The sequence below is a fragment of the Andrographis paniculata genome, unplaced genomic scaffold, assembly GCF_009805555.1.
Source record: "Andrographis paniculata isolate CXL003 unplaced genomic scaffold, ASM980555v1 Contig21END, whole genome shotgun sequence".
NCBI lineage: Eukaryota > Viridiplantae > Streptophyta > Magnoliopsida > Lamiales > Acanthaceae > Andrographis > Andrographis paniculata.
The window spans coordinates 3,465,921-3,490,660 of record NW_026137502.1 but is presented as its reverse complement, the minus strand read 5'-3'; the positions used below and the strand labels follow the sequence as shown (position 1 = coordinate 3,490,660).

General features: G+C 33.7%; 3 protein-coding genes and 1 pseudogene across 5 annotated transcripts; all 4 read left to right on the top strand.

Annotated features, from left to right (window-relative positions):
* The first annotated feature begins 8,091 nt into the window (after positions 1–8,091).
* LOC127245117 (two-component response regulator-like APRR5) lies at positions 8,092–12,241 on the top strand. Of its 2 annotated transcripts, none has more exons than XM_051265825.1 (8): positions 8,092–8,570; positions 9,343–9,504; positions 9,598–9,728; positions 9,822–9,980; positions 10,052–10,229; positions 10,344–10,629; positions 10,922–11,609; positions 11,722–12,241. In XM_051265825.1, exons 1-8 carry the CDS (start codon positions 8,360–8,362, stop codon positions 11,830–11,832), a joined length of 1,926 nt encoding a protein of 641 aa, XP_051121782.1. In that variant the 5' UTR covers positions 8,092–8,359; the 3' UTR covers positions 11,833–12,241. The 2 variants fall into 2 exon arrangements, with proteins under 2 accessions (XP_051121782.1, XP_051121781.1); XM_051265824.1 differs by having other exon boundaries at positions 10,335–10,629.
* A 2,775-nt stretch (positions 12,242–15,016) lies between these two features.
* On the top strand, positions 15,017–19,491 carry LOC127244825 (40S ribosomal protein S4-1-like). Of its 2 annotated transcripts, XM_051265339.1 has the most exons (6): positions 15,017–15,154; positions 15,624–15,701; positions 15,842–16,022; positions 16,266–16,363; positions 16,916–17,351; positions 19,368–19,491. In XM_051265339.1, the coding sequence occupies exons 1-5, from the start codon at positions 15,152–15,154 to the stop codon at positions 17,345–17,347; spliced, it is 792 nt and encodes a 263-aa protein (XP_051121296.1). In that variant the 5' UTR covers positions 15,017–15,151; the 3' UTR covers positions 17,348–17,351; positions 19,368–19,491. The 2 variants fall into 2 exon arrangements, with proteins under 2 accessions (XP_051121296.1, XP_051121295.1); XM_051265338.1 differs by lacking the exon at positions 19,368–19,491 and having other exon boundaries at positions 16,916–17,557.
* On the top strand, positions 17,354–19,691 carry LOC127245050 (60S ribosomal protein L9-2-like; annotated as a pseudogene).
* A 2,964-nt stretch (positions 19,692–22,655) lies between these two features.
* LOC127244824 (UNC93-like protein 1) lies at positions 22,656–24,521 on the top strand. The gene is made up of 2 exons (XM_051265337.1): positions 22,656–23,831; positions 23,930–24,521. Exons 1-2 carry the CDS (start codon positions 22,660–22,662, stop codon positions 24,153–24,155), a joined length of 1,398 nt encoding a protein of 465 aa, XP_051121294.1. The 5' UTR covers positions 22,656–22,659; the 3' UTR covers positions 24,156–24,521.
* The last annotated feature ends 219 nt before the right edge of the window (positions 24,522–24,740 follow it).

Here is a 24,740-nt window from a genome sequence, read left to right as displayed (position 1 = left end):
CACTAGACCATCATCAATAAATAGCCGGAAAATCCTCGGCTCAAGGAAGGACCTGATAAACCCATAATAATATAACGGTCATCCGGTCACTTCCATATACCCACTATACGACTCCCACATTCAATACATGGATAGCCGAACGTTGTCGCCATTAACCACAAGAGGCCCCATAGTCTGTGATAGCGAAGATAGGACCCCCACTTACTAGCCCTATCCCGTGTAATGTAGTAGAATCCGTGCAATCTGGAATCACCCAAGGGAAACCCGGAAACTCTACTCTCCCTTGCGCGCCCTAACGGGATCACGTTTGGAGTTTGGCATATGATCCTAAACTACCGGTAGACCTCACCAATGGCCAGCCCAATTAGTGGAACAACACCGAACGCGAATGATTAGACCAAATACGTCTCAACTACAATAGGTCTAATCCCTGAATGACCGTGCGACTAAGTCACCCAGTTGTCCGACTACTATCATCCATTATCGCCAAAGTGTTACGGTACATCGGGGTCGAATATCCTAACCCCAGATGATGCCCTCGCGTAGCACTACCGCACACAATGACTAGACGATAGATCCATAAAACATATTCGATAAACCGTGCAATATGTGTGCAACATGTCAAATAAGCGAATTTACCGAAAAGGGCTGGTGAGACAGCTCACCTATCTTCCTTTTCATAAATTCACCAACACGATCAAATACGTATATCAAATATCATAAACCGTGAAGTCTCCCACATGCATACACACACATATATATAAATATAAATATATACATGCCCTGACAAAATAATTCACGTAATATCACATTAACATATTACTCAGAATTGCATACAACATGCATACCTAATTTCTTAAAATTGGATTTAATTCCTTACTGCTTACCTCTTATCAACACTCCTTAGCTTTTGCAATCTCACTCGAATCTCCCCCAACATACACTTGCTCCATTATTTACTCAAATCAGCTGAGCTATATGGTTATTCATAGGAGCTACATGCTTATTCAAAAGCTAATTTCTATAATTAGCTCGTTGGATTTCAAACTTTTATATTTAGTATAATACAATATTCTAATTATAAAATTCTTATACCTCATACTATTTATATCGCTCGATTATTAAATAAAAATAATTAAAGATAGGAATAAACAAGCAGGTGCAGTACACTGCCGTTTTCAATTCGACTCGATATGAAATTCTCAGAATATAACGCTAGGACTACGAATAGGCTATTAGCTAAAGAAATTCGTCGATTAAATAGCCAATTATGAATTTTTTGAAGAATTTCTAATTTAATATCTTCAATATCTAAATTCGTATTAAAATTCATAATTAAATTCTATGTATAACAAAAAATATAATACCAAAATCAAAATTGAAATCAAACAGCTAAATCATTTTCTTTCTTCTTTTCTTTTTTTTTATTATTATATATATTATATTTTATATTTATTTTTATTTTTTTATATATACACATATAGTTATACTATTATTATATATATTATATTTTATATTTATTTTTATTAATATTTATTCGTTTAACAGTCTTTTTAATCATAATCAACATGTAAAATAAAAATAAAATTTATTTTAAAATATTAATTTTTTAATTCCAAAATATTATAAAAATATTTATTTACTATAATAATATTAATTTTTACGATGAGAGTATTACATCTACATCTAATAAGTAATGATGCAAATGGGGTCTTTGAAGGCTTTTAATATTGTCAATCTAATCCGATTCTGAGATCAAATCAGCAGACCCATCCCCACCTATATCATCCTCTATTAGAGATATACAAACACACGTGTATAAATTCATTCACTTTATACATATACACGTATTTATGTATAACCCAACGAGTGATAATACAGATGAGAAGGTTGAGAGCTTTTTTATGCTGCTGATCTAGCCCCATACCTATCCCATAATATAGTTTAAATTGATTTAAATGTAAATTTTTGTTTAAATAGTAAATTTTCAGTGAAATATAAAAACCTACAAACTATGTTCGACAGACAAATTATATTAGACGAACTATATATCGCAAGCTACAAACTATGTTCGACAGACAAATTATATTAGACGAATTATATATCGCAAGAAAAATCTTAAAGTGTCTACAGTTTGAACCAATATATATATTTATTTTATTATTTTTTTTAATGACGTGATAATATGCAATTGTAATATTTGAGTACGCTTCCGTATGTATTTTTATTTTGCCTTCTCGTCTATTATTCATGAGAAATGTTTTGTTTCTTTCAATCCATTATTTCAACATCCCAACTTCTTAGTTGTTCGAGGCCCTCCCAACAAAATTTTTGTAGTTAATAAGTGGTTTTAAGTTTTTTAAATGAAACTAAAATTAATTAGTATAATTTACAATATAATAAAAAATAATATATATTTATACATATTAATTAATTTTATAAAAAAAAAGTTGAATATATAAATTTATTTGCTTATTTAAAAGATAAAAATAAAGAATTGTAAATAAAACTCTTTTTAATTTTTTGAAAATTATTTAGAATAATAATAATAATACTAGTAAATGCAAATGATGAGCAACGTGGAAGAAAGAGAGCCTTATTTATTATTATAGTATTACTAGTCATGATGTTTATTATTTTTGTCCGTCTCAAAATAATAGTCTCATTTTCATAAATAATCATATTACTATAAAACTACCTTCATTTTTTCATTATTATTACACAATTTTCAATTCGTACTTTTTACCAACTATCAATATAATATCAATATTCTTTAAATTCCAAACTCAAATGAGATCGTAGTTTTGGGACGGAGAGAGTATTAAATAAAGTAAAATCATATATCATATATATATCTATATTTAAACTCATTGTGGGCTCCACATTAATAAAAAGCATGAATTTCTAGGGTTTTTGAATTTTTTTTCTTTAATTTTCATTGATCCTAACATATGATTGGTGTGTTGTTTACAGAGCCTATTTTATTGATTGTACAATTGTATTGATTATAATTATTTTAAATAATTTTTTTTATTAGTTGCAGTCATTTTATATTATTTATATAATTAGGGTTTTTAAAAAAAATTTCTTTAATTTTCATTGCTCCTAACATATGATTGGTGTGTTGTATACGTAGAGCTTACTTTATTGATTGTACAATCGTATTGATTATAATTATTTTAAATAAATTTTTTTATTAGTTGTAGTCATTTTATATTATTTATATAATTATTTTATTCGTATTAAGTGTTAATAGATAATGTCTTTATTAAAATTCATTATATGAATATTTTATGCAATTTAGATAGAAATACGAGTTTTTAATGATTATTTGGTAGAATAATTTTATAAATTCAGTTTTTAAATATTTGTGAAATTAATTTTGTTATTTATCAAAATATAGTTTTATTTATGTGGATTATTTTAGTTTTTTCTCCTTATTTTTCTCTTCTCTTTGGACAACCGTTTATAAATATGCAAAGAGGCTGTTCAAATCTACCGATGTGATACGTCTAGAAAAAGGAGTCTTACATATGTAAAAGTCATCATTAAAATTTAAACAATATTTGAAGGGTCGTAATTAATAGTTGCAGTATGCGGATTGCGGTAATCGAAGAGGCACTATTCTAACTCCTTTCTCTGTATTGTCACGTACTAATCTATATCTTTCTCTATATATACTATACGTTTGGGAAATAAGGGGTGTGACTTGCAACCGTGGCTGCATCTGCGGTTGTAGGATAGGGCAAAATTTTCCTTCTCCTACACTCTATGTATTGATGTTGATGAAATTTATCTGTTTTTTTCAATGGCCAGAGATATTGGGACCTACCAGTGAAGAAATGGTAAACGAAGAACTGTCTGCAATGAGGTGGGGGTAAAGATGATGAAGGGAAATAATAGAAAGATGTAGGAAGAAGGAGAAGAATGAGAGAAAGAAAAGAAGACGAAGACGAAGACGAAGAGGTTGGAGCTGCTGGAGGGACAGCGGCTGCTGAAGGATTATAATCTGTCCTTTACCCTGCTGCAAATTTCTTATATATATAATCTTCTCTTCATCTCGCTGCAGTGCCTGTACCCGGGAAAGATCCTGGAGATGAAGACGACTTGGCTATTGACTGATTGGGGAATGGCGTAGCTGTGTTGATTTGAGAATTGTTGAAGTTATCGTGGGATGAAACATCTATTTGTTGTGTAGATTGACCTTTAATTTGGTTGTTTGTTGTTTCACGGATGGAGTTGGGAGTATATTTTTTGTAATATGATTTGTTTTCCCTTAATCTAATAGTATTGTAGAATTCTGATGTATATACATATATTGTTTCGTTATTATAGTATTGAAGATTTGTAGTTATTAAATAGTTAGTTTTTTTGTCTCCTCGGTGCAGGATGTTTGACACTGCAATGTCAGATATAATAGTTGTGACTGTATTTTCTCCCATTCAGATTAATGTTAGATGATACTTGGTTGATTTAACTGCTCTTGTATTTTTATGTACTAAGTCAAAACTTTTATATCATTTGCTCGCTGCATTTGTGTGTTTTAATGTTTGTAAAAGAAGATATGCAAAAAATAATAATAATTGTGTATAAAGATGTTTGATATATTTTTAAATTAATTTTGGTATGCATATACTTTTTTATATAATAAACTTAATTATGATAATTATAGAATAATTAATTTAATAAATTACAAATAAAGTATAACTTTAAAGAAATACTTTTCATAATATTATATATACAAAAAAAAAAAAAATTCATTATGTTTATATACACAAAATATATAATTTGTATACAGATTAATTGGACATTACCAATTACATGTAACCTAATAATTTTTGTTAATAATCAATTATTGTGTCTGATAAATTAATAGATTTTATTTTTAAAATGTCATATATAGATATATATATTATGTATCATAATAACTATTATTTAAAAATAATTACATGGATATTGAAGAGTCTAAAAACTAATATTGTTGTTAGTTCATACCAAAATCAAAGAGTAAACAAATGCCTACATATACATTGCATTCATTATTTACTTATTATTATTATAATTATTATTATTATTATTATTTTATCTCTTCAATCTATTTAATTAAAATTTGAATATATATTACATATAAGATTCCTTCTAATTTATGTTAATTATAAAAAAATATTTTTATTTTTTTAATTGTATTATATAAATTTTTATTCTTTACAAAATAATATTTTATCTGTATCACATAATTTGTATCTATTTTTTATTTTCGTCTGTCCCACATAATTTGTTTGTTTTTTTTAAAAAAATATAATTATATTATTTAATCATATTTTAAATTTTAAATTTTAAAACTTTTTAATCATAATTAAACTATTTACTTATCTTAATCTTAATCTATTATTATTTTACTAATATATTTTTAAATTACTTACTAATTATATTTTACCTAAATTTATGTATCTATGCGCCCATAATATATGGGACGGAGGGAGTATACACATTTTATATATATTTTATTGATAAAATAGTGTTTAAAATATTTAGATATATATTCTAATTTTTTAAAAATATATAGTAATATTAATTTTTTATCTATACTTAAAACCCTTTGGGTGTGTTTGTTTACGGGTTTGGGATTTTGTGTTTAGATTTATGAATAGTAAAAAGTTGAATTTGAATAGTTATTTAACGTGATATAAATATGTGTTAATGTGATATTTTAAATGTAAAATAAATTTATGGTATAATATAAAAAAAATTCTGATTTTATGTTTTTGTTTTTAAAAAAATCTCAATAGTAAAATTCTATGTTAAAATCCAAAAAAAAAAAAAACACAACCTTTATTTTTTTATATAAAATTTTATTTGCGAAAAAATCAATTTTATTCTCAATATAACCAAAATTTATTAATTTTGATCCAGATATATTTTAAAAAAAAGCTCATTAATTTTAGTATCATTATAAACAATTTCAATCAATTTTGGTCTCACTATTAAAAAATTAATAAAAATTGATGACGTGGACATAACGCGATTGACGTGACAGCTGACCTAAAAACTTCACGGCCGTGTATAATTTAATGTATAATTATACAGAACTATGTTTTTACACAGTTATATTTAATTCTATGCACGATCGTGTACCTTTATGTTTTGATTTAAAATTAAAATTTTTTATTATATTTTTAATATTGTAATTTTTTTAGTAGATTACACCGTGCGGGCCTTCCCTAGTTAAATTAAATGAAAAAGCGAAGGTGAGAGATATTTTTGAAAATATCAAGAGAGCCCAGCAAGAGATTTGTGGTGCCCATTCATTCATTCATTCTTCAAATAAATTAATAAAAATAAAATAAAGTAATATAAAACAAATTAATCCCCGTGTGTGTTTCCGTACAGACGACGAGTCGAGACGAGAGCCAGCCAAGCCAATACAGAGCACCACACAACTTTTTAAAAGTAATTATTTCGATATAATTAATTAATTTATCAACAAAAATAAAATTAAAATCGCCTAATAGCATCCACCTATCTATCTCGGTCTCAATGGTAGGATAGAGAGAGAGAAAAAAAAAAACACAAATAAAATTAAAAAAAATAAATTATATAACACCTATTGTTGAGGTAAAGTTTGTACCAAATAATTTTTTTATCCCAAACTAATATTTACTTTTAAATAAATACATAAATTATATTTATGCCAATTTTATATAAATAAAAAATATTTTAAATAATTTTTTAATAAAATAAATAAAAAAATAATTGATCAATACTTCATTTTATAGTTTTTGATGACATATTGTTATTGATTTTGTTAAAAACTATAAAAATAAATTAGTGATCACTTATTTATTTAATTTAAAATCAAACATCAATTTTGAACAATAGGATGTTTCATGCTAACTTTATATTAATACATAGATTTTATATAATAAATAAAAAAAAAATATTTTGTGCATTTTTACAAAAAAAAACACAAGGAAATGTTATACTCCCTCGTGAGGAGATAAGTAGTAAGTTATTAATAACATGCTATAATACAAGTTTATTATATCTTATATGAGTAATATTGTTGGTATTTTAAAATTTCTTAGGATTATATATTGAGAAAATATATGTAATATGAATATCATGATAATAAAATTTTATATAATACAAATAAATAAAAAATATATTTATTCATTTATAATTAAATTAAAATTAATTTTATAAAAAATAAAAATTTTAAATATATAAAAAAATATTTATTTATTGAAGATAAAAATAAAAAGATTTTGAGTGGGTCCTGCGTGTGAGAATTTAAAATATAATTAAATTAATTTATATTTATTAAGTACGTTTAACACTAATAAATTTTCTAAAAATTGAAAGGGATATCTTTTATATGGTGGATAAAAAAAAAATGGATCATTTGTGGCCGAACATAGTAAGTATATCTTTAAAAAAATAAAAAATAAAAAATAAAAAATAATAAAATAATAGAAAATAAAAAAAATAAAAAATAAAAAAAAAATAAAAAATAAAAAAAGAAGAGAGAGAGAGAGAGAGAGAGAGAGAGGAGGGGAGGGGGAGATTGGAGACCACAAAAAATGCAAATAAGTAAAGGCATCAAACCAACCAAAATGAAAAATCCACTTGTCAAAAGTCCTATGCCAAAATATCTTCCCAAAATATCTTTTCTTTTTCTTTTCTTTTCGATTGCATTACCCAAATGAAGTGCCCAACCTTTTGAGGGTGATTTCTATTCTCGACAGGGACAATCACCAAGACAGTGGGTGTGTTTGTTTGGGGGATTGGATTTTGAGTTGGGATTTGAATAGTAAAAATTTTGAATTTGAATAGTTGTATGATGTGATGTAAATAGGTGTTGATGTGATGTTTTGAACGTAAAATTTATTTTTAGTATAATATAAAAAATGAAAAATAGGTGTTTGATTTGATATTTTTGGGGGGAAAAAATGGGATTAATAGTAAGATTTTGTAAAAGTCTTACAACCGAACACACCTGTAAGGGGGGTAATTTGGTAAAATCACCAACTTTTATCCTAGGATTATTTATTTAATAATTAAGTAATATATTCAGTATGTGTGGCGAGAGCAATTTAGAGGTATCCATCAGACAGAGAGGCAGACAAGGTCCGTCAATGGCTGACCTGAGGAAGGCAGGCGGCGGTTAAAGTGCGCCGAGTAGAGAGAGAGAGAGAGAGAGTGTGTGTGTGTGAAAGGCCTCCCTCTCTCCTCCCTCCACTAATTATCCTCGAAGATATTTTCTTTCGGGTTAGCGAGTACTACTGAGAACTAACTACTGCCTGGAAGGAAAACTGATGTGCCCTCCCTATTCCAACTGCGCCGCCCTCCTTCATCAGCAATGGGAGAGCTTGTCGAAGTCAGGGCCCAATTGGACCAACCACAGGAAAGGAACTCCACGCCCACGCCCACGCCCGATGCCTCTGCTTCCTCTTCGGTAGTTCGGTGGGAGAGGTTTCTGCCTAAGCTATCGGTGAGAGTGCTCTTGGTGGAAGCAGACGACTCCACCAGGCACATAATTGCTGCTCTTCTCCGGAAATGCAGCTATAAAGGTTCGTTGATTTTCCGATGATGGTGGGGATTGATAATTGCTTCCTTTCTTTTTGTCTCTTCGTATTAATTCTTCATTGATCATCCTTATCTCTCTATCTTTTGATGTACCGATGATCACTGTTTCATTTGTTGTCGCCTATTGGGCTTAAGATCCCCCAATCTTCCTTCAATTGCATTTCGATTAACTCTACTGATTAAACTTGTGGAGGAGGAGGATATGGTTTACCTGGAAATCAAAAGGTTGTGTTTGTGCCCTTCACTATTTTAATTTAGCTTCTGCAATGTTACTCGATTCTGTTGCTAGCAAGCTTGTTCTGTTTCGAGCCCTTCCCTGCACCTTCAAGATTTTGCATTCCACAGAAATCTTGCTATCTAACATCATATTTTCAGACCTAATTTTTCTGTGCACAGTTAGCAGTATGCACAGCCCCCATCTTCAACTCTGATCAGAGAGCTCTATAATCCCGTATGGAGGCTATGTTCCATTTGTATTGTCTTCTTGTGTAGATCTGATGATTGTGTAGATGTTCTAAACTGAAAAAATATTCGAAACATCATCAAAAAATTCTTATGCTATTCTGATAATTGATAGATCAACAAGTATACCTTAGGATCATCCAACTAATGACAATCTGAAGCAGAGTTTGTTAATTTACATTTAGAAGGTTTTCTGCTATGTTTTGTTGATTGAGATAATGTATGTACTTGGTGCTGGTGAACTCTGTCGATGGTCATCGATAAATAAACTTTATTATATTTTCTTGGAAGCAGTTGCTGCCGTTCCCGATGGCTTGAAAGCATGGGAAGTATTGAAAGGAAGATCACGCAATATAGACCTTATTTTGACGGAAGTTGAACTGCCCTCGATCTCTGGATATGCGCTGCTCACTTTGATTATGGAGCATGATGTCTGCAAAAATATTCCGGTCATAAGTGTGTACTGGCAGTTTTCTCGCCTTTCTTTTCTTTACATTAACTCTCGGATTTGTTGGAATACTAATGGTATGTTTAAATGCGTCGTTCCAGTGATGTCAGCACACGATTCAGTTGCTACAGTTTACAAATGCATGTTGAGAGGTGCATCCGACTATCTTGTCAAGCCTATAAGGAAAAATGAGCTGAGGAACTTATGGCAACACGTCTGGAGGAAACAAGTTGTAAGCCCGGGAATCCCACTCTCTGTTCAATCATTTGATCTTTTAAATTCTTCTTCAACATATCACATTGTCTTGCTTCCAATCATGATGCAGTCAAGGAGTGCCGCTGTCCTTGGACCTCCAGATGAGAGTGTCGGTCAGCAGAAGATTGAAGCCACGGCTGAAAACAATGACGTTAGCAACCATTCAAGTGGTTACATGGCCTGCATTCGAAGAAATCGTGAGTGCATTGAGAAAGGAAGTGATGCACAGGTATCTTATACTCTCTCCAAAGTTTTTTTTCACTTCTCTCTAGAACAAAGCTGATTATCTTCTGATTCAAGACTGGCACAATACTTTGTGTTCATCTGCAGAGCTCGTGCACTAAACCAGAATTGGAGAATGAAGGAGCAGATGCAGAGCACTTTCATTGCCCCTCACAGCCAAAGGCATCAAGATGTCCATCCAATGGTTACAAAATTCATGCGAAACAAGAAAAAATCCAAGCACATGAGGGCGGAGGTAATGATTTCTCGTCGTTGCCTTCTTGATTCTCATTATTCCTGCCAGTGCCATGTATGGGTACATACATACTTACTACACTGCATTTACCTCATTGTGAATTAGGATCTGCAGCTGTGGCTGCTGCTATAGATGCTGATGCCAATGATAAAACCTCCAATGATCATCGTGTTTGCAACAAATCTTCTTCTAGAAAAGTTATTGATTTGATTGGAAATTTTGAGAGCCAGTTAAAAGGGGGCACGATTGAAAGCCCTGCCTCAAATGCCAGCACTAATAAGTTTGATATATTACCCCAGTTGGACTTATCTTTGAGGAGATCTCATCCCAGTAGTTCTGTGAATCAAGTAAATGATGAAACCCGGAGGCTAAATCATTCTGATGCATCTGCCTTTTCTAGGTGAGTTTTTAGTTACTTACATATTTTCTGTTTATCATCGTGAGATTTCAAAATATGTCTCCTTTTTGTACCTTGAAAAGATATTATTGTCGACCACAAAAGCTTTAGGCTTTTTCTGCAATTCACTATCTTTCTTAATATTTTTAAATAAACCCGAAGAGGGGTGTAGTTTACATCTCAAAGTAGAAGGAATATGAAGAACCAGACCAAACAAATAAGTTTAACCCATCCTGTGACCCTTAACAAACATTCTACAGCTTGTGATGTGATGAACAATGAATAATGCATGCAGGTACATAGGCAAGCCACTGCAGTCTCGCAACTCTACATCACCGAGCACCTGTAATCAACACAAGGATCGCGAAACCAATTCTGACAGACAAGTATCCAATCAGGCCCCTGATTATAATTCAGACACACACGCGGCCTCATTTCAACCAGGATTGCGTAAGGTGCCATTTCCCTACAATCAACAAACAGAAATATCTCCACCTATTCCTGTCAGTGGAGTAAAAGGATTTGGGAATGTTGTAAATGGATTAAGTCCCATGATGCCTCAAGTGTCCCGTGTTCCATCAGGCCTCTCACCTCTGCCAAATCCAACCACAGCCACTTACCCGCGCCATTTCCCTCAACTTAGTAACAATCCTTTCTACCAAGCAGCCTACCGACCTTCAAGTTCTCCCCAATTCAATAATCTTCTGGATCAAGGGACAGATAGTAAACGTGACCAGAAATTGGAAAACTTGGATCAGTGCCACCTCCACGCATCATCAGCTAATAATAATGATCAGAGTGGTGGTAACAGCAGTAGTTTCTACAATGGCCACCACTACAACAGCATGATCAATTCCATGCCGGAATGTGGCAGTGAAGATGGTTTCCACGTTCAGGAGGGAGCATCACATCGGGCCATACAACGAGAAGTGGCCCTCACAAAATTCAGAATGAAGAGAAAAGAGAGGTGCTTTGAGAAGAAGGTTAGTCGACATCCTCATTATAAGTAAATCTTGAATGTGTAGTTTGATTTAACCTTAACATAACGTAGGTAGATGAGATAAGGGTGATTCTGAAAAAGGGTTTTGGCAACAGGTACGCTATGAAAGCAGAAAAAAGCTGGCTGAGCAGCGTCCGCGTGTAAAGGGGCAGTTTGTTCGCCAAGTACCTAATGATTTACCGCCAGGGAGCTCATCAGCTGCGTAGGCTGGCATGTCTGCCATGCTTCCCACTCTGATCTGAAGATATTTTGTAAGAAATAACTAAACTGATCGATAGCATAGATTTTTGGGCTGTTTATAATATATAACAGTTTGCGAAATCACACTGGCCATGCATACAGCGTGATAGCTGAGCTACTGTATGTATATATTAGTTACAGTACATAGGATTGGGGGGAGGGGGGGAGGGTATAGGGAGATGCTGTTCATGATACACACACACACACACATATATATATTGTGTTTTTGTATTTTTAGGCCTTTTTTTGGTCTGTAATACTGCTGCTTAGTGTAAGTGTAGAGCTAACATGTACATATCCTACAATTTGGGTTTTGTAAATTTGAGTTGCATCAATTTGACAATAATAGAGAATGTTATATCCTTCTTGGATTAATGAATTGAGATCTGTTTGGATGGTTAGTAGCTACATGATAAAGGCAGAGCCAGTATAATCGTCATCATCAAAGAAATACATCAGTGATTCTGATCTATGTTCTAGTCTAGCAGTACTCCAGGCATCTTCATCTTCATCTTTATCAGGATCGATGTGGGCTCTGCAAAGTGGGCAAGTAGTTTTGCATCTGCCAATAACCCAAGCGTTGATGCAATGCTTATGGAAGACATGGCTGCAATTTGTAAGTCGTTTCAGTTCATCAATGTTATAATTATTATAGTCGCATGGCTCATCCTCCTCCTCCTCCTCCATAGCCATGGCCATGGGTGTCAGACACACAGCGCAGCAATATTGGTTGTGATCAGATTCAGAGATAGAGCTATTCTTGTGTTGGTATTTATGGTGGTGCTGTTTGCTGAGCTGGAAATCGGGAAGTTGACAAGGAGGGCGGCGCCGGTGGTGGAAGTTTTGCTCCGATGAAGATGAAGATGGTGGTGGTGAAATTATATGGAGGTGGACAGTGGTTAATAATAATATGATTATGTCTTGAAGAAATCTAGCAAGAAAGCGTGGCAGATATGAGAGTACCAGAAAGAGGGGATAAAGTGTCAGGGGAATTGGCATAACTTCATCTCACACACATTTGTATTATATTGTAGTATATATATATATAATCTTATCTCACCGATGATCCATCGTGTTTGAATTAGTTTTCAAATTAATACTACTCATAAAATAATATTACAAACCTACCTAGTAACATTCATGGTATGTATGCATATATATATATATGACACACCATGCAAACTCAAGCATATTGGGATCCTATACTGGCTCCACATGTCAACCTGAGTTTTTCAGCAAGCTTCTTTGTTCAAAAGTATTCTCATATATATATATATATATAAATAAAAATGAAACATGTGACAAAGATTACATAAATGAATGTGAACACACACGTGCTAAATAGAATTTATTGTGAATGGTGGTTACAGCCGCAAATATTTTAATATTAATATATATATATATATACATGATTAGTGCAAGTCGGTGGGATATTGGTTTAGCTATATATATATATATATATTTGTATCTATCTGCTGGTCTGGTGCGTGTGAACCTACGACTTCTCAGCTTATGATCACATGCAAATGCAATCCGGTTGTACTGTGCTGGCCTGGCATGCAATATAATCTCATTCTCAGCTTTAATTAATTAATTAATTAAATAAATTAGAAATTGTTGTTGAAGATTAACTTAGAGGTCAAATGTCAAATCAAATATATATATATATATATGCATATACACACAGTTTACTTTGTTCGTGTGGTCGTTTTTGTCGGCATGGTAGATCCTATCAAATTAGAATGTCCATGTGTTATATATGTGTAAATTAGTGATTATTTAATCAAATTACAGCACTAATGTGAAGTAATTAATACTCCCTCCGGCCCAATACTCCGTCTCAGTACAATAGTCTTGTTTATCATATTTGTCCGTTCCAAAACAATAGTCTTATTTCCATAAATAATTATATCATTATAAAATTACTCTTACCTTTTCATTATTATTACACAATTGCAACTACTTTTTACATTAATACACCCGTAAGGACAAAAAAGTTTTTTATCCGTATTTTTAACACACTATCAATATAATATTAATATTTCTTAAATTCCGTGTGAAACACAACTCAAACTATAATTTTGGGACGGATGAAGTATTATTTTTCACGGAATAGATAATATATGTTGTATATATTCCGTGCAGAGTCATATCGTGTGTTATGCTCTATAATTTGCTTACTATGCTTAAATTACAATGTATTATGTTACATAAAACTAAAAAATATAATAATTGTATTAATATTTGTTATGTGAATTATATATTGAATCAAGTTGAATTACATAATCTTTTTGTCAGCCAAATTTATTTATTTATTTATTTTTTTCGTCTGTCTGATTAAATTTATTCCATTACTATATTTGAAAAAGTCAAAAAATCACTATTTAATTATTACTTTTCATTCAATACTTATTTACAACCGATACCACTAATTTTATTATATTTTTTTTTTCCATTTTTTCAATAAAATATTTATTCTCCTAAATGGACTAAATTTGCGGAGTAATATGCTATCATTCAAATTTATTTTCGATTTTTTTTTTGTTATTCAAATTTATTTATTTATTTTTTTAATAAAGAAAAATACTATATTTCTTTACTGTAAAAAGAAAAAAAAAAATATTTTTAATCATGTTTTTTTTTTAAAAAAAATTCGGTCAAATGGCATAAATTCACGGAGGGAGTAATTTTTTTATAAACATGACTGACCCAATTAACACTCTGTAAATTGTAATGCATGCTAATAAACAATAGAAGAAAAAATTCTATATATAAATATATAAAATTCAAGGCTTTGTTTAGGTAAGAATTTTGAAAATTTTAAAAGCAATAAAAATCAAATATTTAATAGTATAATATTCATAAGAAAAATAAATATTTAATATAATTTTTAAAATAATTATTAATTAATAATGATTGTTAATTTTTTTAAGAAAATTAAGTACAAACTTTTATGGGAGAAAGGTCAATTACGCAAAAATTTTAAATGATGGAACACCAAATTAAAATGAATAGAAACAAATAAGGAATAGAAGCCCAATATTAAAAATGGGCCCTAAGCCCAATTGAAATGTGTGCTGGGCTGGAAAATTAAAAGAATCCCACCCATGTCCAGTGCTTAACCTTACCTATCTCTCTGTATTTCATATCGAACAGCTCGGACACCTATATATATTTGAGTTCGGCTAGGGTTTCTGTTGCGTCGCCTCTGCCGATTCGAATGCTCCATTGACGGAAACGCTCTAGAGTGGACAGAAACCGCAGATCTTCGCATTCACTACCACCATGGTCTGACTACTGCTCCTCGACTTCGACTTGTTTTATCTTCAGCATTTTCCTTGTTATAATTTACTTTTGTCGAAGTATTTGGTTTTGCGATCTCTGTAGTTAGCCAAGTGATTTATTTACCATTTCCCTTATATTTGATAGGATGGTGTTTTTTTTTGGGGACATGCTTCGCTAATACGTATACACGCTACTATCGTTAACCGCTATATCTTTATTGAAAAATCATATACGAATTTTACTAATTAATGCAATGGCGTATACTTGGGGTTTATGTTAACGATTGTTGATGAGTTCTAATATTTGAGCTGTTATTTCTTGTTGGAACGGGGTTAATCGGTAGAAGTGAGGCTGCATTTTTACTATAATATCTCATTTGATTTTTTATGTATAGTGGGTGCATCGCTCACACCTTAATTTTCATATTTATCAGCATTAAAATAATCGGGGAATTTATAATTGCGTGTAACAGGCTAGAGGCTTGAAGAAGCACTTGAAGAGGCTCAATGCCCCAAAACATTGGATGCTGGACAAACTTGGCGGTGCCTTTGTAAGTAATTCTTATAATTTGCCGTCATCATTTTAGTAGTATATATGAGGTTGTAATGCATATATTTGTTTTTCTTTTGTCAAAAAATATACACCCAACTTGTATTACTAATGTTTCATTCTCTACATTCTTCAACATAGGCACCCAAGCCATCATCTGGGCCTCACAAGTCGAGGGAGTGCTTGCCCTTGATTCTTATTCTGAGGAACAGGCTTAAATATGCCTTGGATTACCGTGAAGTCATTGCTATATTGATGCAACGTCATGTTCTTGTTGATGGAAAGGTTAGGACCGACAAGACTTATCCTGCTGGATTTATGGGTAAGAAATGTCCCTGTACAATTCTAAAGAATAAGGTTGCTATATTTTGGATGTATAATAATTTGTGCATATTTGTACACAACCTACTGGTGATGGATACTTCCCAAAGGTTAAATATGGTAGGATCTTTTGTGTAAATTTGAAGTGCCTTTGTTTTGTTTGTCAAGACATTATATATATATATATATTTTGTACACTGACAAATTTGGTTCTTATGTTGGAAAACCTTTTTTCTTTTGCTAGATGTTGTGTCCATTCCAAAGACCAATGAAAATTTTCGGCTGCTCTATGATACCAAGGGTCGCTTCAGGCTGCACTCTATAAGAGATGAGGAAGCTAAGGTTGTTTCTTTTGTTCTTAATCCAGTGCTATCCATGATAAATATTCTAGTATTCTTCCAGAATTTCTTTATCTATTTTTTAATAATAATTTTCTATAGCAAAATTGTTTGATATTATAGAATAAAATTGTGAATATGCCTGTTAATGAATTTTAGAAATATGTTTCACCAATGCCTATTGATCAGATTAGGATCAGATGTTGCCAACAATTTATTGGCATTAACAAACCAATATTTCTGAAAGGCATTTAATTGTTGGTAGCATTTGAATCTTCTCTTTCCCTTGGTGTTGGTGAGATTTGCTGACTTCCTGGTGTGTTCGGCCAGATTCAGCCAAATTTCATAGGAAAATGAAATTTTTTATCTATTCTGGGGTATCTACATAACTACATAGTGATGCTGCATTCATTGATTTCAGCCTGAATACATGTTTTGGTAATCATCCTGGTTTTATTTCTCTACTGGTTTTGAGTAACAATCATTGAGGTGTGATTTTTATTGTGTTCTAAAAGGGCATTATATTAAATCTCAGTATTTTACTATGCATCTGCAGTTTAAGCTATGCAAAGTCCGTTCTGTCCAGTTTGGAAACAAAGGCATTCCCTACCTAAACACATATGATGGAAGGACCATTCGCTATCCAGATCCTCTTATCAAGGCAAATGATACCATCAAGCTGGACTTGGACACATGCAAAATTGTGGATTTTATCAAATTTGATGTTGGGAATGTCGTGATGGTGACTGGCGGTAGGAATAGAGGGCGTGTTGGAGTTATAAAGAACCGGGAGAAGCACAAGGGAAGCTTCGAGACTGTTCACATCCAAGATGCCACCGGGCACGAGTTTGCCACAAGATTGGGGAATGTCTTCAATATTGGGAAGGGTACAAAACCGTGGGTATCACTTCCAAAGGGTAAAGGTATTAAATTGTCCATCATCGAGGAGGCCAGGAAGAGGCTCACTGCGCAGGCCGGGGCAGCTTAGAATGGTATGTATTGCTGTTCTGTTTGCTGCTATCTAACGCTTTAGTGGATCATCATCTATTATTATCAATATGTTGGGCTAAAATGCTGTCTTGAGATTGAATTAGGTTCTTTTTTATTTTTGGTTGGTTAAGTTTTGAGTTGGATATTTGTTTGCCTGCAAGATTTTATGAAGTAACATGGGGAGGTTGCATCATTATTATTATTATTATATGTTTTACTCTTTATTAATGTAGTTTTGAATTGTTGTTAATGATGATTACATACCTTAAAAATCGTTTAAGGTGTCTTTGGTGGTCTTCTCAAGTCATTTGGTAGAATGATATAAATATTATAAATTAAAATGAAAATTTAAAAGATTACTCCCTCATTCTTGCGACATATAATTCTTTTTTTTTTTTTTTTTTTTCTGTTCAATAAAAGAGGATTTTTATATTTTTAGTAAGTTTATTTATTTTAAATATGTTTAATAAATATAAATTAATTTTATTTAATTTTTTTATTTTTATTTTCTCATTTTAATAAATAAATATTTTAATTTATATTTAAAATTTATTATTTTTATTGTATAAAATTTTATTATATCTTCATAATGTATATATCAATAATATTGTTTATATGAAAAAATAATTAAAACGCCCAATAATTTGTCATTTTTTTTATTATTATATATTTTAATTATATCTTATAATTTAAAATTTAAATTTTTTTAATTTTAAGTAAATTATTTAATTATCTTAATTTATAATTATTTTTATTATATAATAATTATTTTTACTAATATATTTATTAATTATTTATTGATTATATTTTAATTAAATTTTTATATTTACATTAATAGTCCATATTATATTATTTAATACGGAGAGAGTAAATCTTAAAATATAAAAATATATATTTATTTTTTAAAAAAAAATACGGAGCAAAATGGAAATAGCATACACTGCGCTGGGACGTAGGGAGTAATTCCTGCTGCTGCATTTTGTTCTGCTTCGCCGCCGTCTGTACGTTAGAGTTCTTGCCTTTTAGAACCACTTGGCCCCAAACTAACATGAAGACCGACTCCACTGAGATCCCCGAGTCCGACGGGGTCAAGATCCAGATCAAAGCCAAGCTCATCGAGGTCGAGGGCTCCAGCCATGGGTAAGCTCTCCCGCAATTTCATGCACCGACTTTCAGCTTATAACCGACGATGCCGGCGGTAAGAAGAATCTCAAGGTCGACGCAGCTATTCGCACTGCTCTCAGCCACGTCACCAATCTCATTAACGGTGTCAGGTCACCAAGGGTTATCAATCGCTACAAGATGCGATTGATTTGTGTACGCTCACTTTACCATCAACGCATTCATCGCCATTGAGATCTGCAACTTCCTTGGCGTGAAGAGGGTAATAAACCACTCATGATTCCCCTTCGTAAATCAATATGCGCGCGATAGGTGTAGGATGTATTAGGTGTCTAAGCTAGGCCTTTTGTTTAGGTCTCTGGCTTAAATATTTTATGCAGTACTGAGTGAGTATAAATGCAATGCCATTATCCTTCCACTGACTCAATGTTGTTGGTTCATTGATGTGATGTGACACAGGTTGCAATTTTTATGGTGTTCTTTTCTATTTGTCGTGCCTTTTATTTTTTATTTTTTATTTTTTATTTTTTTATCTTCAGTTGATTCATTGTCTTTATGTATGCCTTTTGGAACTATGATTAGGCCTATAACTCTGTGTGCATTTTTTTAATAAATCTCAATCCTTTGGATGCTGGAATGATGTTCCTTTGTGCATTTCTTTGATCATTTGGAGTTCTGTAAATAATTTATATGGTTCATCCGTGAACTTTAAGCTATAATGTCTTTCAACAAGTCATTGTAGATCAAGTGGTAAGGCATCTCCGCTTGGGGGCTATGATCCGGGTTGGTGGGTGGGTGCGTTGGATGTGTGTGTGTAGGGTGAAAAAAAAGAGAGCTATAGTGTCTTTCATTTGGAGCTATTGTCTTTATTGTCATATATTGTCTATTGTAACCAGGTGAGGAAGGTGGATTTTGCTTGAAGGGGTTAACATTGTGCGATCTGAGAAGGTAAAAGATGAGTTGATTTTGGAAGGGAATGATATCGAGCTTTTTTCTCACTCTGCTGTCTTGATAAACCAGGTAAAATTTCATCTGGGATTCTGGATTCAGTTACTTTCATTGAGCATTCAGTCTTACAAGTGTGAATATGTATGTATATTATATATGTCTATGCCTGGATTGATTCCAATGTATTGTTCAGAGTTTTAATATGTATCAGCTTGGCTGCCTTATACTCCCTTGTGTTTGATTAGTTTGAACAGAAATGCCATGTGAAAAAATTAAGATATTAGGAAGTTCCTTGATGGTATTTATGCGAGTGAGAAGGGTGGGAGTGCAGAGGAGGAGTGAGGAGTTTATTTGGTAGTGTAAGCCTGTAAGGTAATCTTTTGCTCATTGTTTTTGGATCCAATTATTTTCTGTTTTTGGGTATCTTATATTTGAGGATCAAGATTTATAGTGCTGCATTTCATAACTGGCTAATGGTAGAAGCGTTTGATTGTTTCGTTTTCTGTCCCTATATCTTGTTTTAAGATATGTTAGAGACACTTTTTTGTGTTATACATTGCTGGTATGCGGTAACTGAAGTTTCTGAGGCTGTTGTTTCCCCAACCCTATTGGGGCAGAGCCCATCCCCGACCCCTTCCTATTGGGAGTGGGTTTGGGTTTAAAAATTTACATTCGGTATGGGTTCAAGGTTTTGAGAATTTGATTGTAGATAGATTGGGGGGGTGGGGTGGGGTGGGGGTAACATGTTCGATAAAAGAAAATTCCTTTATTGAATCCATGCTCGTTCTTGACTTATATTTTTGTACTTTTTGTTGATCTCCATTTTCAAGTTCTTTAGTTGTCTGCTGCCGCCATACTTGCAGCCCGCTTCATCAAAACTTAAAATATATTATCAGTCTCTATGGATGGCAATGGGTAGGGATAGACTCGACCTTACCTATTTATTTGGGATCGAGTTTGATTATTTGGGTATTGAGTCGGATATAGATCGGGTCTTTAATAAATTTTTGAGGGTGAGGTTGGGTCAGGGTTTAATTGTAGACCCTTATTTATTTTTTATTTTTTTTATAACGTGGGAATCCGCAGCCACTATCCGAAAGCATACCCAATGGGTAAACCCCGACCGGGACTATTATATTTTAATTTATTTTTTTGAAATAAATAGATATTAGGTAATTTGGATAGAGTCAAGCTTGTCTTAAAATTTTTTGAATTTAGCGGGTCTGGCGGATGCATCGGGTAGGGTCCGGGTACATTAGGGTCTAGTAGAGTCTTGAGTCGAGTAATATACATATGGATAGAGTCTCGGGTCCATCTATACCCGACTCATACAATACCCATTGCCTCCCTATCAGTCTCCAACTAATACGAGCAGTGTGTTGCATGCATTGATGTTTTCGACATTAGAAATATTACATGTTCAATATTTGATATAATATTATAATATATCGTTAGACTTATGTTAAAAAAAAACAAAAACCAGTCTGTTGGCTAATTCTGGGGGGTTCGAGGGTGGGTCATGGGTCTTACAAAACCAGTCTGTTGGCACTAAGCTTTAACATTTAAGCAGTATTAGCTGGGGTCACCATCCGGTATATGTTGGCCGGCTATCGTGTGTAGTAATTTTCTTTTGCATATTACAAATTAGGGATTTTCTTATCTTTTATAAAGATATCTAGTTGTATTCTAACAGTCTACTTAGAATGTTTATTGAGGCCATTGTTAGCAGAAAAGGAGTTTGAGACATGTAAAGTAGGAAGATGTGAAGACATATTTTTGATAATGACCAAGTAAAACTCCAAATGCCACTGTTTGTAAGTTAGCAGCAGCAAACTCATCATCCAGTTGCTGGAACTTAGGAACTTAGGAACATACAAAGGGAATTGAGCATAGTCAGGAAAAACTATTATTCATTTATTCCTATACATAGGGAAAGAATGTTTAGTGTGTCTCTCTCAATTATTATATATACAAATGATCTACAGGCGGCCGGCCGGCTGCCTTCACTTAATTTGTGTCCATTCTTGTTTGTTGTTGCTGTTGTTGTCGATGATGATGCGGTCGTAGTAGGAATCTAAGTTAGGGCTGGAATCTGTAATACTTTACATGCCGGCAGAAAAAAAGACTTAACCAGCTTGATGGGGATGGGGATGGGGATGAACAATGAACAATGAACAATTAAGTGGATGTATTCTATTCTATTCTATTCTATAAATTAATATTGGTATTGGTAACAATTGAGTTGACAATAGGTCAATTTGTCGTGGGTTCATGTCGGGTTAAATATTTTAAACGAGTTAAATATATCAATCGTAATTCAATTTTTTTATTATCGTGTTGAATTCGTATTAGACCTGTTTATTATTGTATCGGGTTCATGGACCCGTATAGAAATTGTTGACCCAAATTTAATTATTTCACCGGTTCGTATTGGATTGTCATGTTGTGTTAACTTTTGCAAACCCTAGGGTAGCAATTTATTAGTCAATTCTTTGTGGATCTAGTTTGGTAGGGTTGTGATTTGTGTAGGGGGGAGTTTCATTCAAATTACAGCACCCCACATTGAATATTCTTAATGATGACTACTATATTAGATATTATTGCTATTAAAATCAGCACATAAAGTTTTGTCTTTTACCATAATTAAGTCGCAGCCCAATAAATTGAATCTCGATGATCTTTAGATTACTTTTGGATGAGTAAAATGTTGGTTAGGATAGGATAAGCTTGAATAATAACAACAATAATATACTTCCTGAAAGTAAGCCTCTCTTTAGACAATAGACTATTGAAAGTTTCGAAAATATTAAAAATAGTTAAAAACAAAAAAAAGAAACAAAAAACATTAATATAATACTACAGTACTATTTTATTTTATAAAAGACAAAAGCATAAAAGTTTTGTCGTATGCTGTGTCTTGTTCCCTATAGGAAAAAAACCTCCATAATTGTTTTTTAAGGTTTATTACACTGAATTACTGATACCCCTTCGATGGTTGCTATTATTTTAGCTGTCGATTGTGACATGAATGCGACGTGATCTGCCAAATGGCGAATCCAATTCCGGCATCTTCCTCAAATCGCAAATAGCCATTCCCCCAAATTCCAACAAATTCCTCCCCTATACATTAGGGATTCGGAATCCGCCTAAATCCCACGAATTTCTCTCCCCTAATTCCTCAGAGCCTTAAATTTCAGTCCGCCGGAGGTCGATCCATTCATCCAGTCTTCCAGTTTTCCGATGGGTCTTCCAGCCGGAGACGAAGAAGCCGGATCAGGTTCGCCGGTCGTCCCTCTCAAACAATCTGTTTTCCGCTACAATTCTCCTCTGGTGCAGGTTGTTCTGATCGGACTGGTCTGCTTCTGCTGCCCCGGCATGTTTAACGCCCTCTCCGGCATGGGCGGCGGCGGCCAGGTGGATCCAACCGCCGCAAACAACGCCAACACCGCCCTCTACACAACCTTCGCCGTCTTCGGCGTTCTCGGCGGAGGCATCTACAACATCCTCGGCCCCCAGCTGACGTTGCTCGCCGGCTGCTCGACTTACGTTCTCTACGCCGGCTCCTTTCTCTACTACAACCACTACCACCACCAGGCCTTCGCCATTGTCGCCGGCGCCTTGCTCGGAATTGGCGCCGGCCTGCTGTGGGCGTCGCAGGGTGCGATTATGACGTCGTATCCGCCGCACGATCGGAAGGGGACTTACATTTCCCTCTTCTGGAGCATCTTCAACTTGGGAGGTGTAATCGGCGGTTTGATCCCTTTCATCCTGAATTTCCATAGGGCTGAAGCTGCTTCCGTCAACGACGGCACTTACATCGGATTCATGGTGTTTATGTCCGCCGGAACTCTCCTGTCGCTGTCGATTCTGCACCCGAGCCGCGTGGTGCGCGACGACGGCTCCCGCTGCACCAACATCAAGTACTCGAGCGTGCGCGTCGAGGTTGTCGCGATCCTGAGGTTGTTCTTCGATTGGAAGATGTTGCTAATGGTGCCCGCCTCGTGGGCGAGCAACTTCTTCTACAGCTACCAGTTCAACAACGTCAACGGGGTGCTGTTCAACATCAGGACGAGGGGTTTGAACAATATATTCTACTGGGGTGCGCAGATGATCGGGTCTGTGATCATCGGGTACATCATGGATTTCAGTTTCAAGAGCAGGAGGGCTAGAGGATTGGTAGGGATCTCAATTGTAGCTGTGCTCGGGACGGGCATCTGGGCCGGAGGGCTTGTGAAGCAGCTTGATTACGGACGGAAAGATCTGCCATTGGAGAAGCTCGATTTCAAAGATGGGGGTGATTTTGCAGGGGCATTTGTGCTGTACTTCAGCTACGGTTTGCTGGATGCGATGTTTCAGAGTATGGTGTATTGGGTTATCGGAGCTTTGGCTGATGATTCGGAGATTCTTAGCAGGTGAATAAAAAAAACTTCAGGATTGAGGAATGGATTTCATCAATGGTGCTTTATATTATATCGATTTGTTGTTGAATGTTTGAGCGTTGGTCTTGTAGGTACACAGGGTTCTACAAAGGGGTGCAAAGTGCAGGGGCTGCAGTGGCTTGGCAAGTAGACACAAGAAATGTGCCATTTTTGAGTGAACTAATTACGAACTGGGCGCTTATGACGGTGAGTTTTCCATTGCTGGCATTGCTAGTCCATCGAGCAGTGAAGGATGATGATGATGATGATTTACGCAAGGAGGGCAGAGGGATCCCAGTTGCCGGCGCGATGCACTGACTGATCTGATCGGATTAATGGGATTCAGTCGAATATGGATCCGATGTAGAAGAAGACAGGCAGACAGAAAGAAAACTGGTATGATGTGATTTTAAAGTCTCAATTTGGAATTTTGCAATTGTGTCATATTATTAGTATTATGATTGTTATATATTTGAGGTCAAGCAGCAATGTTCATATAAGCAAAGGTGCAAGGAAGCAATCCATGAGTAGTATGGTATTGTGTGTTATTCTATCTGCACTTGTTCTTGTATGAATTTGGTTGTGAAAATTGAAATGTTTTGAGGGAAAGGCTGGGGTTATAATGTATAATGTATATATGTATCTATGTGGAATAATAATAATTACTCCATGATCATAAAGATAGTTACATTCCAAGCAATTTTTTATTTTTTATTTTTAATGACATGAGAATTCGCAAGTACTGAGTAAATTTTCAGTCGAATTTAATACTCTGCAAACAAAGCTCGACAAACAAGTCATACTAGGCGAAATATGTGTAGCAGGTGACCTAAGGTAATATTTTTATCCAAAGGAATCGGTGGGTGGTAGATATATTATATATATATATATATGTGTGTGATA

Coding starts and splice junctions, on each gene's coding strand:
- LOC127245117 (XM_051265824.1), top strand. CDS start 8,360: ATGGGAGAGCTTGTCGAAGTCAGGGCCCAATTGGACCAACCACAGGAA. Junction 8,571..9,342: donor CCGGAAATGCAGCTATAAAG/GTTCGTTGATTT, acceptor TCTTGGAAGCAG/TTGCTGCCGTTCCCGATGGC. Junction 9,981..10,051: donor AGAAAGGAAGTGATGCACAG/GTATCTTATACT, acceptor TTCTGATTCAAG/ACTGGCACAATACTTTGTGT.
- LOC127244825 (XM_051265339.1), top strand. Junction 16,023..16,265: donor TTATCCTGCTGGATTTATGG/GTAAGAAATGTC, acceptor TTCTTTTGCTAG/ATGTTGTGTCCATTCCAAAG. Junction 16,364..16,915: donor TAAGAGATGAGGAAGCTAAG/GTTGTTTCTTTT, acceptor ATGCATCTGCAG/TTTAAGCTATGCAAAGTCCG.
- LOC127244824 (XM_051265337.1), top strand. CDS start 22,660: ATGGGTCTTCCAGCCGGAGACGAAGAAGCCGGATCAGGTTCGCCGGTC. Junction 23,832..23,929: donor GATTCGGAGATTCTTAGCAG/GTGAATAAAAAA, acceptor TTGGTCTTGTAG/GTACACAGGGTTCTACAAAG.